The sequence below is a fragment of the Mobula birostris genome, chromosome 11 (genome assembly GCF_030028105.1).
Source record: "Mobula birostris isolate sMobBir1 chromosome 11, sMobBir1.hap1, whole genome shotgun sequence".
Taxonomy (NCBI): Eukaryota; Metazoa; Chordata; class Chondrichthyes; order Myliobatiformes; family Myliobatidae; genus Mobula; species Mobula birostris.
Genome location: NC_092380.1, coordinates 74925385 through 74937601, shown reverse-complemented (window position 1 = coordinate 74937601; position 12217 = coordinate 74925385). Strand labels below are relative to the sequence as shown.

Sequence of the window (12217 nt, the reverse complement as noted above, 5' to 3'; positions counted from 1 at the left end):
TGGAGAAGTTAGACAGGATTTAGCAGAGGTTGATTAGGTGAGCCTGTTTGAAGGGAAGGGAATGAATGGCAGGTGGGAGGGTTTAGAGTATAATAGCATGTGTCCAGGAGCAACATTTTCCTGTTACAATGAAGGGCAAATCCGGTAAGCTTAGAGAACCTTGGTTGATGAGGGATATTGAGGGTTAGTCAAGAATAAGAAGTAGGCATAAACTAAGTTTAGCAAATTGGGATTGAGTGAATCCTTTTAATAATAAAAAAGATTAAGAATCCTCTAAAGATGGAAACCTGGAGGGCAAAGAGAGGGAATGGGATGGATCTGGCAGGTAAGGTTAAGGAAAATCCCAAGTGGTTCTATAGTTTTATTAAGAGTAAAAGGGTATCTAGAGAGAAAGGTGGTCTGTTAGAGTTCAACAGGGCTGCCAATGTCTTAAGCTTCAGGAGATGAGTGAGGTTTTTAACAAATATTTATCTTCTTTGTTTACTGTGTTGAAAATCATAGTTACTTAAGAGATAAGGAAAACAAGTGGAAATGTTTTGGAGGACATTCATATTTCTAGGGAGGGGGTATTTGCAATCTTACAGCGCATCAAGGTGAATAAATCCTCAGGTCCTGACTGAGTGCATTGTCAGACCTTGTGGGATGCTGGAAAAGAAGTTGTGGAAGCCCTTACGGAGATATTTTCTTCATTGTTATCCAATGGTGATGTTCCTAAAGACCGTAAGGTGGCTAATATTGTTTCTTTGATTATAAAGATAGCAAGCACCAGTCAGGGAACTATTGGCTGGTAAGTCTGGCATTAATGGTGGAGAAATTCCTGGTGGGAATTCTGAGGGACGAGAACTCCCAACTTTTGGATAGCCAGAGTCTGACTAGAAGGAGTCAGCATAAAAAATGGTTGATGAAACTGAGTTTTTATTTTAATTTTGAAGAGGTAACAAAACAGGTAGATGAGGGTAGGGCAGTGAGTGTTGTCTATTTGAACTTTAATGAGATTAGCTTTCTTGGGCACATGTACATCAAAACATGTAGTGAAATCCATTATTTGTATCAAATCAAATTGGCAAGGATTGTGCTGAGTAACTTGCAAGCGTTACCATGCTTCCTGCGTCAACATAGCATGTCCACAACTCATTCACCCGAACCCATGCCTTTGGAACGTAAGAGGAAACCAGAGTACTCAGAAGTAACCATGCAGCCACAGGGGGGACACACAAACGCCTTACAGGCATCGGTGGGACTTGAACCCCGACTGCTGGTGCTCTAAAGTGATGCACTATTCGCTACTTACTGTCCAGCCCACGTAAAGACCTTCAACAATGTCCCGCATGGTAGGCTGGTTGGGAAGTCCCATGGAATCCAGGGAGACATGGTAAGGTGAATTCAAAATTGGCTCAGAGGAAGTGGGGGGTGGTGGTTAATGGTTGTTTCTCAGAATGAAGGCTGGTAACTAGAGGTATGCTGCAGCAATCGGTGTTGAGACCTTTGTTATCCATTATTTCTACAAATAGAACCATAGAAACTACAGCACAGAAACAGGCCTTTTGGCCCTTCTTGGCTGTGCCGAACCATTTTCTGCCTAGTCCCACTGACCTGCACATGAACCATATCCCTCCATACACCTCCCATCCATGTATCTGTCCAATTTATTCTTAAACGTTAAAAAAGAACCGGCATTTACCACCTCGTCTGGCAGCTCATTCCATACTCCCACCACTCTCTGTGTGAAGAAGCCCCCCCCCCAATGTTCCCTTCAAACTTTTCCCCCCTCACCCTTAACCCATGTCCTCTGGTTTTTTTCTCCCCTTGCCTCAGTGGAAAAAGCCTGCTTGCATTCACTCTATCTATACCCACCATAAATTTATATGCCTCTATCAAATCTCCCCTCATTCTTCTACGATCCAGGGAATAAAGTCCCAACCTATTCAACCTTTCTCTGTAACTGAGTTTCTCAAGTCCCGGCAACATCCCTGTAAACCTTCTCTGCACTCTTTCAACCTTATTTATATCCTTCCTGTAATTTGGTGACCAAAACTGAACACAATACTCCAGATTCGGCCTCACCAATGCCTTATACAACTTCATCATAACATTCCAGCTCTTATACTCAATACTTTGATTAATAAAGGCCAATGTACCAAAAGCTCTCTTTACGACCCTATCTACCTGTGACGCCACCTTTAGGGAATTTTGTATCTGTATTCCCAGATCCCTCTGTTCCACTGCACTCCTCAGTGCCTTACCATTAACCCTGTATGTTCTACCTTGGTTTGTCCTTCCAACGTGCAATACCTCACACTTGTCTGTATTAAACTCCATCTGCCATTTTTCAGCTGGTCCAAGTCCTGCTGCAGGCTCTGAAAACCTTCCTCACTGTCTACTACACCTCCAATCTTTGTATCATCAGCAAATTTGCTGATCCAATTTACCACATTATCATCCAGATCATTGATATAGATGACAAATAACAATGGACCCAGCACTGATCCCTGTGGCACACCACTAGTCACAGGCCTTCACTCGGAGAAGCAATTCTCTACTACCACTCTTTGGCTTCTTCCATTGAGTCAATTTATCACCTCTCCATGTATACCTAGCGACTGAATTTTCCTAACTAACCTCCCATGCGGGACCTTGTCATAGGCCTTACTGAAGTCCATGTAGACAATATCCACTGCCTTCCCTTCATCCACTTTCCCGGTAACCTCCGTGAAAAACTCCAATAGATTGGTCAAACATGACCTACCATGCACAAAGCCATGTTGACTCTCCCTAATAAGTCCCTGTCTATCCAAATGCTTGTAGATTCTGTCTCTTAGTACTCCCTCCAATAACTTACCTACTACCGACATTAAACTTACCGGCCTATAATTTCCCAGATTACTTTTCGATCCTTTTTTAAACAACGGAACAACATGAGCCACTCTCCAATCCTCCAGCACCTCACCTGTAGACAGCGACATTTTAAGTACTTCTGCCAGGGCCCCTGCAATTTCAACACTAGTCTCCTTCAAGGTCGAGGGAACACCCTGTCAGGTCCCGGGGATTTATCCACTTTAATTTTCCTCAAGACAGCAAGGACCTCCTCCTTTTTGATCTGTACAGTTTCCATGATCTCACTACTTGTTTCCCTTAATCCCATAGACTTCATGCCAGTTTCCTTAGTAAATACAGACGCAAAAAACCTATTTAAGATCTCCCCCATTTCCTTTGGTTCTGCACATAGCCGACCACTCTGATCTTCAAGAGGGCCAATTTTATCCCTTACAATCCTTTTGCTCTTGATATACCTGTAAAAGCTCTTTGGACTATCCTTCACTTTGACTGCCAAGGCAACCTCATGTCTTCTTTTAGCCCTCCTGATTTCTTTCTTAAGTATTTTCTTGCACTTCTTATACTCCTCAAACACCTTATTTACTCCCTGCTTCTTATACATGTCATACAACTCCCTCTTCTTCTTTATCAGAGTTGCAATATCCCTTGAGAACCAAGGTTCCTTATTCCTATTCACTTTGCCTTTAATCCTGACAGGAACATACAAATTCTGCACTCTCAGAATTTCTCCTTTGAAGGCTTCCCACCTACCGATCACATTCTTGCCAAATGATTTGGATGTGAATGTACAAGGCAGATGGTGTGAAATTAGGTGTTACTGATGATTAAGAAGGTTATCATGAATTACAGGGGGATCTTCTTCAGTGAAGGAAGTGGACTTACAAGTGGCCAATAGATTTCAATACAGATAAATGTGACCTGATGCACTTTGGAAAGTTAAACCAGGGTAGGACTGGTTTAACTTTCCAAAATGCATTAGCTCACACTTACCTGTGCAGGGTACTAGTAAGTGTAATCGAACAGGACGACTTGCGGGGGGGGGGGGTACAAGTGTATGGTTTGTTGAAAGCTGTTGGAAGCTGTATGGCACACAAGGTGGTGAAAGAGTCATTTAGCATGCTGACCTTCGTTAGTCAGGTCATTGAGAATAGGAGTTGGGACGTTATGTTGCAGTTGTATAAACTATTATTAAAGCCAGTTTGGAGTACTGTGTACAGTTTTTGGTTATCCTGTTAAAGGAAAGATGTGGCTCAATAAGAGTGCAGAAATATCTGAAGATGCTGCCCGGTCGAGAGGGCCCGAGGTACAGGGACAGGTTAGCTCCTTATTCTTTGGAACATAAGGGGAAAGAGGAGCGCTCTCATTAGTGCTTAAAATTGATGGGTGGATTACAAGTCTTCTCTCCAGGACAGGGAGACCAAATCTAGGGGGCAAAAGAGAGGAGAAGTTTTAAAAGGAACTGGAGGGATAATGTTTTTCCGTGCAGAGGGTGGTGAGTATCTGGAATGTGCTGCCAAGGGAAGTGGTTGAGATGGGCACAAGAGTATCATTTAAGAAGCACTTTGACAAGTACGTGGAGGGACTGGTCTTAGGAAGTTGGGACCAACTGGGTGGTCAGCAGGGGCTTTTCAAGATGAAGGACATGTATCCATGCTGTATTGTTCTATGACTCCATGAAGATAAAGTTGGACACGGAACAAAAATAAAATTGCAAACGTACTTTAACTTAGCAGTGATTTGGCTAGGGAAAACAATTTTGCTGCCACAGTACTGTTATATAAAACAAATAATTGAAGGAAGAATAGATTATTGTCCCCTTGTGCTTGCTTCATCATCTCATCTAATTAAAGATCATGGCTAACCACTTACTTGAGTACTTTCCTACAATAGCTGCATAACCCTTGATTCTCCCAACAGCATCCCTTGAATATACCAACAGAGTGAGTTTCTCTAGCCCTGGTTAGTAGACAACTCCTAAGATTTCCTGTTCTCTGGTAAAGAAATTTCCTTTTATCTCATTTTGGGACCATGTTGCCTAGTTTTAGACACAGCAGTCATTAACCCACCCTATCATATGAAACTCAGCAAATTTTATAAGTTTCCATGAAACAGCCTCTCAATTTCCTGGAGCTCCAGACCCTTTTTGTCATGCCTCTCTATTTAATCAATTTAGCAAACTGCTAAATATTTAGCCACAGGTTTGTCCTTGGTACTTTGCAGGTCGAATCCACACTCAAATATCGAACTCAGAGCGCCCAAGTCTTTATTCCCAAATATGTTTGGCTTTAAGGCAGCTGACCAGCTCAGGCCACTTGGGTAATCTGTTTTGAACTGTAGCTCTGTCATTAATTGTAATTTTCATTTCTCTTTAGAATGCAGCACTAAATGTGCCCTTCTTTTGGGGGGAAAAAATAGCCTGACAGATATGTGAACAAATATCACAATCAATGTTAAGTCACAAAGGATGAGTAACCGTGGTTAACAGCTAGCAACTTAATAAATAGGGTTTGATAAGATTTTTTCCGAGAAAGAAAATGCACTTCAAAATAATCACCAAAAACATCACTGTGAGATTATCTGAAATCTAAGTTACCTTCACAATTAGAAGCAAAGAGATACTGACTGTGCCTGTCTGCAGGATCAATGGCCGTGATCTCATTATCATAAATTACAGTGATATGCAGTTATACATCAACAGATTTTAGAACCAGTGAACAATGATTTATTATAAAGGACAGGGATCGGTTGGGAAATTTGTTGCAAATGAAGCATTTTATCTGGTACATCAGGGAAAGGTATCAGATACTCATCCTTCTACCCATTTTTGTAATTCAGTTCCAATAGCACATTACCTCTCCTGTTTACAACTAGAATGGTTTCACTTGACTTTGCAAAACATGATTACAATACTTTCTTGTACTATAGATAAAATAATAGCACAAGCTGGTGAACTTTCATTACATGACCTACCATTCCACATGTTCTGTTTTGTTTTATTTAGGATGTCCAGCATCTGCAATTTTGTTTTTAAATTTTAGTTTGGTACTTGATTGTTCCACTCCCTGCTGTTTGAGAATAACTGCCATCAATAAAGGATATTCTAAGCTGGCTCTGTCTAGTCTTAACAATCGCTTTTCCAGCAACATAAAAGATGCCCAGAGCTGGAAAAAAAAATCAGTCCCTACTATTTAAAACCTCAGATGCTTTTGCATCTTGAAACATCTCAATGTAAAGGGATCAATATCACCGTCAGTGGTATGTCAACTTCTTCAGTAGGCTCTGTCCACACTACGCCAGATAATTTTGAAAACGAAGCCTTTTCTCTTCGTTTTGACCCTCCGTCCACATTGAAACAGTGTTTTCATCCCCTGAAAACGGAGCTTTTCTAAAACACTCTCCAGAGTGTGTAAATTTGAAAACGATTGTTGCGCATTGCAGCGTGGACGGGGTAAACGGAGAGATTTAAGAACGCTGTCATGACAACTCCAACAACAATGCTTTTTCTGCTTCTGCTTGGTACTGCGCAAGCACTGCCGTACGGCTGTTATAACGCGCAGTCGGTGTGAACGGCGTGAGAGTTAAATTGTAAAGTGAGCTTTTTTGACTATTTAAAACCGCTGTCATGACGTGCTAGAACAGATGGCGGCAGCGCGGCATTTCATTGTTTCCTTGAACGCAACCCCAACAGTTTCAGAACAGACGCCAATGAGACTGAAGCCAGAAGAGTTAGAAATGTACTCACCAAATACTTTGATCCACAGCTTACTGAATAAATAAGTATACTCACTTTGCCCTGTTTTCTGTCCTTTCTTGTATGAAAGTGGTTTACCTATTTATGCAAGTACTTCTCTGACAATAGATGTGTAACAGCCTAATGTAACGTTGTATAGAAATACAAGATAACACTGATGCAGATATGTTTTATACATTTAACAAGGTGCTTTATTAATGCAACAGAGTTAGTCAGTTTTTCAACGTTCATCGTCAGCCGGGTCATACTGTCCGTGAACTCCCTGTCGGTTGCCTCCGTACGCTCCAGTATTTGTTGTTTTTTTTAGTTTTAAGTCCTCCTGCGTGAGAGCCAACAGCAATTACTTTTAAGTTTTTCTAGTCTGTAACTGGACAAACGCACACCAAGTATACCGTTTCCTCTTCGTTTGTTTTCTGAGTGTCCTGTGCATGCCCAGTAGAGGAGATTCGCCCAAATATCCGTTCTGATGTGGACGGAGATAGTTTGAAAAACGCTTGGAGTGGACACCTGTCGTTTTTACTCGAAACCGGCGTTTTCAAAATTATCTGGTCTAGTGTAAACGTAGCCTGAGTTTAAAGTTCACTTACTAAACTAAAATTACACCTTGTACTGTTTTAAAACAATTACTTAACAGGAATTTGTACCAGGAACAGCGCAGGCAATCTAATCCCATTACAACAAACTTGATTACATATGTACCCTGTTCCTTCTAAAGGAACTGAACAATTCACTGACATTAAACTTCAACTCCATGCCTTCAGGAACACAAAGACCAAAGGTACATCTGAGGTACTAAATAGAGAGAAATGTCGTCTGAATGGTAGATTCTGTGGGAGTTTATTTGTTGTTGCTACAAATCATGTCATTAAGATTAACAAACAGACAGCAATGGATAATCCTTTATTAAAAACAAACATTCTCAAATTGAACCTCACTGGTTGGTACAACAATGATTACACACACAATTTTTCCTTTTGCCTCCCTCACATTAGCACATCGAGAAATAACCGAGCGCTGTCAACAATGAGAAAAATAGTTCCACACCTGACCTTCCGTCAAGTTTATTTTTGACAAAAGAATTAAGGCAAGGAAATAACACCAAATAAAATGGAACAGGTGTTAAAATACGTGAACTCTCAAAGGTTCAATTTAATGTCAGAGAAATGTATACAAAACACGTCCTGTATCTTTTTCTAAACAAACATCCACGAAAACAGAGGAGTGCCCCAAAGAATGAACGACGGATAAGCATAAGAACCCCAAAGTCCCCCCCCCCCCCATGGTTTTAGCAAATCACCAGCGGCTTGCACCTACTTACCATGATAAATGGTGCTGCTGTTACTATTCAGATAGGACTCGACTAGCGGGGCCTGCTCCTCCGACTGCTTCATCCGCCGAGCCCGAGATCGGCTGTCCACGTTTGACTGGACCATCAACGGTTCCTGGCGTTTTTTCTTCTGCTTCTGTTCCAGTAAGGCTCGCTGTGGAAAGCAAACCCCTTAGTTACTGAGCAACCTCGCGTAAACTAGTTTCAGTTTGACTGAACTTTAGACCAAGGAAGCGTCCGCTGCGGTGAATAATGGCCTATCCGCAGTGAGAGGCTGCGGCTCGGCCGGACCGGGGCCGTTCCAGGGCGGCCGGCCGCTCCCCGGCAATCGCCTGGTCTGGACTGTCTCTCTCTCTCAGTCCGGGGCCACCTGGGTAACGGATGTCAGTGAATTCTCGCTCTGGTCCGTCGAGGGATACCCCCGGGGGAATCTCCCTATCCGTTCCCAGGAGAGCTGGACCTCCTCCTCAATCAGAAATTGTCTAAGTATTAAAACGGTATTATAATATACTCTTAATATATTTGAATCAAAGTTATATTTATTATCACTGACCTTAGAAAACTTTGCTGTTTTGCGGTACCAGTGTAGTGCAGAGACATTTTTTTAAATTACAAAAATAAATAGATAACCCGAAAAGATGATCATGGACCCTTCAAAGTTTAAAGTAATTTTATTTCCTGAGATTCGGTTTTTTTCCTGGGGGGGGGGGGAGTCACAGTAAATTCAAGAAACATAATAGAATTAATGAAGGACCACACCCAACCAGATGGACAAGAAACAAACTGTGCAAATACAAAAAAGAAAAATAATAATAATAATAAATAAGCAAGCACGAAATATTGAGAGCATGAGATGAAGTGTCCTTGGAAAGTGAGTCCATAGGTTGTGGGGAAAATTCAGTGATGGGGCAAGTAAAATGATCCCCTCTAAAGCACTAGATCTTTTATCTCCTCTGATTCAAGAGCCTGCTGGCTGAAGGATAATAACTGTTCCTGAACCTGCTGGTGTAGGTCCTGAGGCTTCTGTACCTTCTTCCTAATGGTAGCAGTGAGAAGAGAGTATGGCTTAGGTGGTGCTGTTTTACTGCGACAGCGTTCCATGTTAATGTGCTCAGTAGCGGGGAGGGCTTTACCTGTGGGCAATATCTATTACTTTTTGTTGGATTTTCTGTTCAAGGTTATTGGTGGTTCCACATCAGGCTGTGATGCAACCAGTCAATATACTCTCCATCACACATGTATAGAAATTTGCCAGAGTTTTGGATGTCATGCTGAATCTTCGCAAACTTCTAAGCAAGTAGATGCACTGCCATTGTTCTTACATGCTGAGCCCTGGACAGATCTCCAGAAATGATAACACTTATGAATTTAAAGTTGCTGACCCACTCCAACTTTGATCCCCCCCCCCCCATGCTCATGGACCTCCAGTCCTGTCCTCCTGATGTCAATAATTAGCTCCTTGGTCTTGCTTACCTTGAGTGGGAAGTTATTGTTGTGGAACCACTCTGCAAGGTTTTCAATATATCCCTCTCCTAAGTGCTGTTCGGCACCATCTTCGTTTCGGCAGTGGTGTCCTCAGCAAACTTAAATATGACATCGGAGCTGTGCTTCACCTCACAGTCGTAAGTTTAAAGTGAGTAGAGCAGGGGGCCAAGCACACAGACTTGTGAAGCACCTGTGGTGATGGAGCCAATCCACTCTGACTGGGATCTGCAAGTGAGTAAGTCAAAGATGCAATTGCACAAGGACCTATTGAGGCCAAGGTCTTGAAGCTGATTGATTAGTTTTGAGGGGATGATAGCATTGAATACTGAGCTGTAGTTGATAAAGTGTTTTAATGTTTTAGTAATGTTTATAGAATTTTCTGTTTTATATTATTTCCAGAGAAATATAAAAATTATCTTTATATGTCCCTGAATAGCAGAGATAACTCTTTTGTTTGGGTTTCAGTTCCAGCATGTTCTTGTCCCCATTCTAAGTGCTCTCTTTACCTGTTGAGTAGACACAATGTTAAAGGATTGTGTGGAAGGAACAACTTTGGTCTGTACCCTATCACAGACTTCATAGAAACATAGAAAACCTACAGCACAATACAGGCCCTTTGGCCCACAATGCTGTGCTGAACATGTACTTACTTTAGAAATTACCTAGGGTTACCAATAGCCCTCTATTTTTCTGAGCTCCATGGACCTGTCCAGGAGTCCCTTAAAAGAACCTATTGTATCCACTTCCACCACCATCGCTGGCAGCCTATTCCAGGCACTCTCTGCATTAAAAACTTACCCCTGACATCTCCTCTGTACCTACTTCCAAGCACCTTAAAACTGTGCCCTCTCATGTTAGCCATTTCAGCCCTGGGAAAAAGCTTCTGACTATCCACATGTTCAATGCCTCTCATCATCTTATATACCTCTATCAGGTCACCACTCATCCTCCGTCACTCTAAGGAGAAAAGCCCAAGTTCACTCAAGCTATTCTCATAAAGCATGCTCCCCGATCCAGGCAATATCCTTGTAAATCTCCTCTGCACCATTTCTATAGTTTCCACATCCTTCCTGAAGTGAGGTGACTAGAACTGAGCACGGTTCTCCAAGTGGGGTCTGACCAGGGTCCTATATAGCTGTAACATTACCTCTCGGCCCTTAAACTCAATCCCATGGTTGATGAAGGCCAATGCACCGTATTGACACCACAGAGTCAACCTGCACAGCTGCTTTGAGCGTCCTATGAACTCGGACCCCAAGATCCCTTTGATCCTCCACCTGCCAAGAGTCTTACCATTAATACTATATTCTGCCATCATATTTGACCTACCAAAATGAACCACCTCACACTTATCTGGGTTGAACTCCATCTGCCACTTCTCAGCCCAGTTTTGCATCCTTTCGATGTCCCACTGTAACTTCTGATGGCCCTCCACACTACTGACAACACCCCAGACCTTTGTGTCATCAGCAAATTTACTAACCCATCCCTCCAATTCCTCATCCAGGTCATTTATAAAAATCATGAAAAGTAGGTGTCCCAGAAAAGTTCAATTCCTGCATTCCTTTCTGCAACTGAAAATAAATGCTTCGTTTTTCAATTTTCCAATTCTGATAAAAGGTCATGGACCTGAACTTTTAGCTCTTTCACCACTTTTCTCCCCTATCAGATTCCATCATTTTCAATACTTTGTAGCCTCCAACAGTCACCTCACAGCTTCTGTCTTTATCTTCAACCCTCCCTCCTCAAGATGTTTATCACCCTGCTCACCTGGATCCACTTGCTAGCTCCTGCTCCACCCCTTCATTGAGAACAAATAGAACAGAGAACAACAGAGAGTTAAAAAGCAGAATCAGTGGAGTTGGTTTTTAGTATTAGAGGCATAGAATTTTCCAAATGGTTAGACAAGAGCCCTGGTTGCATTTTATTTCTCTGGCAGTATTTATGAGCATTGCCAGGGTCCCTGCAATGCAAGATGTCATTGACAATGCACAGCTCACTTCATGTATGTGATATGCATTGCAACAAAAAGAAAAATCTGTTTTCTCAATGGCTGCACTGGGTGACTGTGCATAGTGTGATGTGGAGATCACTGTCAATTAATCCTAGAGTAGTCATGTTTTCATTCTGTCAAAATCCATTGCATCATTAGAATAAATGTCACCTTGTGGGCTAATTGAAGGGCAGTGGGAATAAGAGGCTTTTTTTCAACACAGAGAGCCACAGAGAGGACATGCAGCACAAACTGCTACAGTTGTATCTTTATGGCACCATTCAGTTGATTCAAATACACACGGAAGCATTGCAAAATTCCTCCTTATCTTGGTCAGCATGTGTAAATTCGGTGGTTTTCTATTATTTTCATGTAGTCCTCTTCCTAATGCAACAGCATTTTTGGCATCAGTCCTGTTGTAGACTATATGTCCTAAGGTTTCCATAAGTAGACATCTGAATGGTTCAGACTAGAAAGGTCCCAGGTTCAACCTGTGTGTGTGCTGCAGAAATGAATCTTCGCTTTGGTTGACCACAGCTCGCAGAAAAGAGTGGGTAAACAAAATCCGTTGGCGAACTGGAATTGCTTGCTTTTAGAAGGGAAGGTGTACCTGGCCAAGTACAGAAAACTGTGCCAACTAACTGTAATCAGCCTCTCACTGTTTTGCTCTGAGATGCCCACCTGCTTCAAACAGATAGCGATGATACTGGTGCCACAGAAGAGAAAGGTAAGCTGCCTCAGCAGCTCTGCCATAATGAAGTGATCTGAGAGGTTGGTTATTGCTAGAATTCACCTACTGCCACAACAGGTCTACTACAGACATAAT

General features: G+C 42.1%; 1 protein-coding gene across 2 annotated transcripts in view; it reads right to left on the bottom strand.

Annotated features, from left to right (window-relative positions):
• tub (TUB bipartite transcription factor) overlaps positions 1–12217 on the bottom strand; it is a 233152-nt gene that overhangs the window by 68719 nt on the left and 152216 nt on the right. For both annotated transcript variants that reach the window (XM_072272540.1, XM_072272541.1), the window contains exon 3: positions 7905–8067. In XM_072272540.1, coding sequence (XP_072128641.1) covers positions 7905–8067 — 163 coding nt within the window. The remainder of the gene's footprint in view (positions 1–7904; positions 8068–12217) is intronic.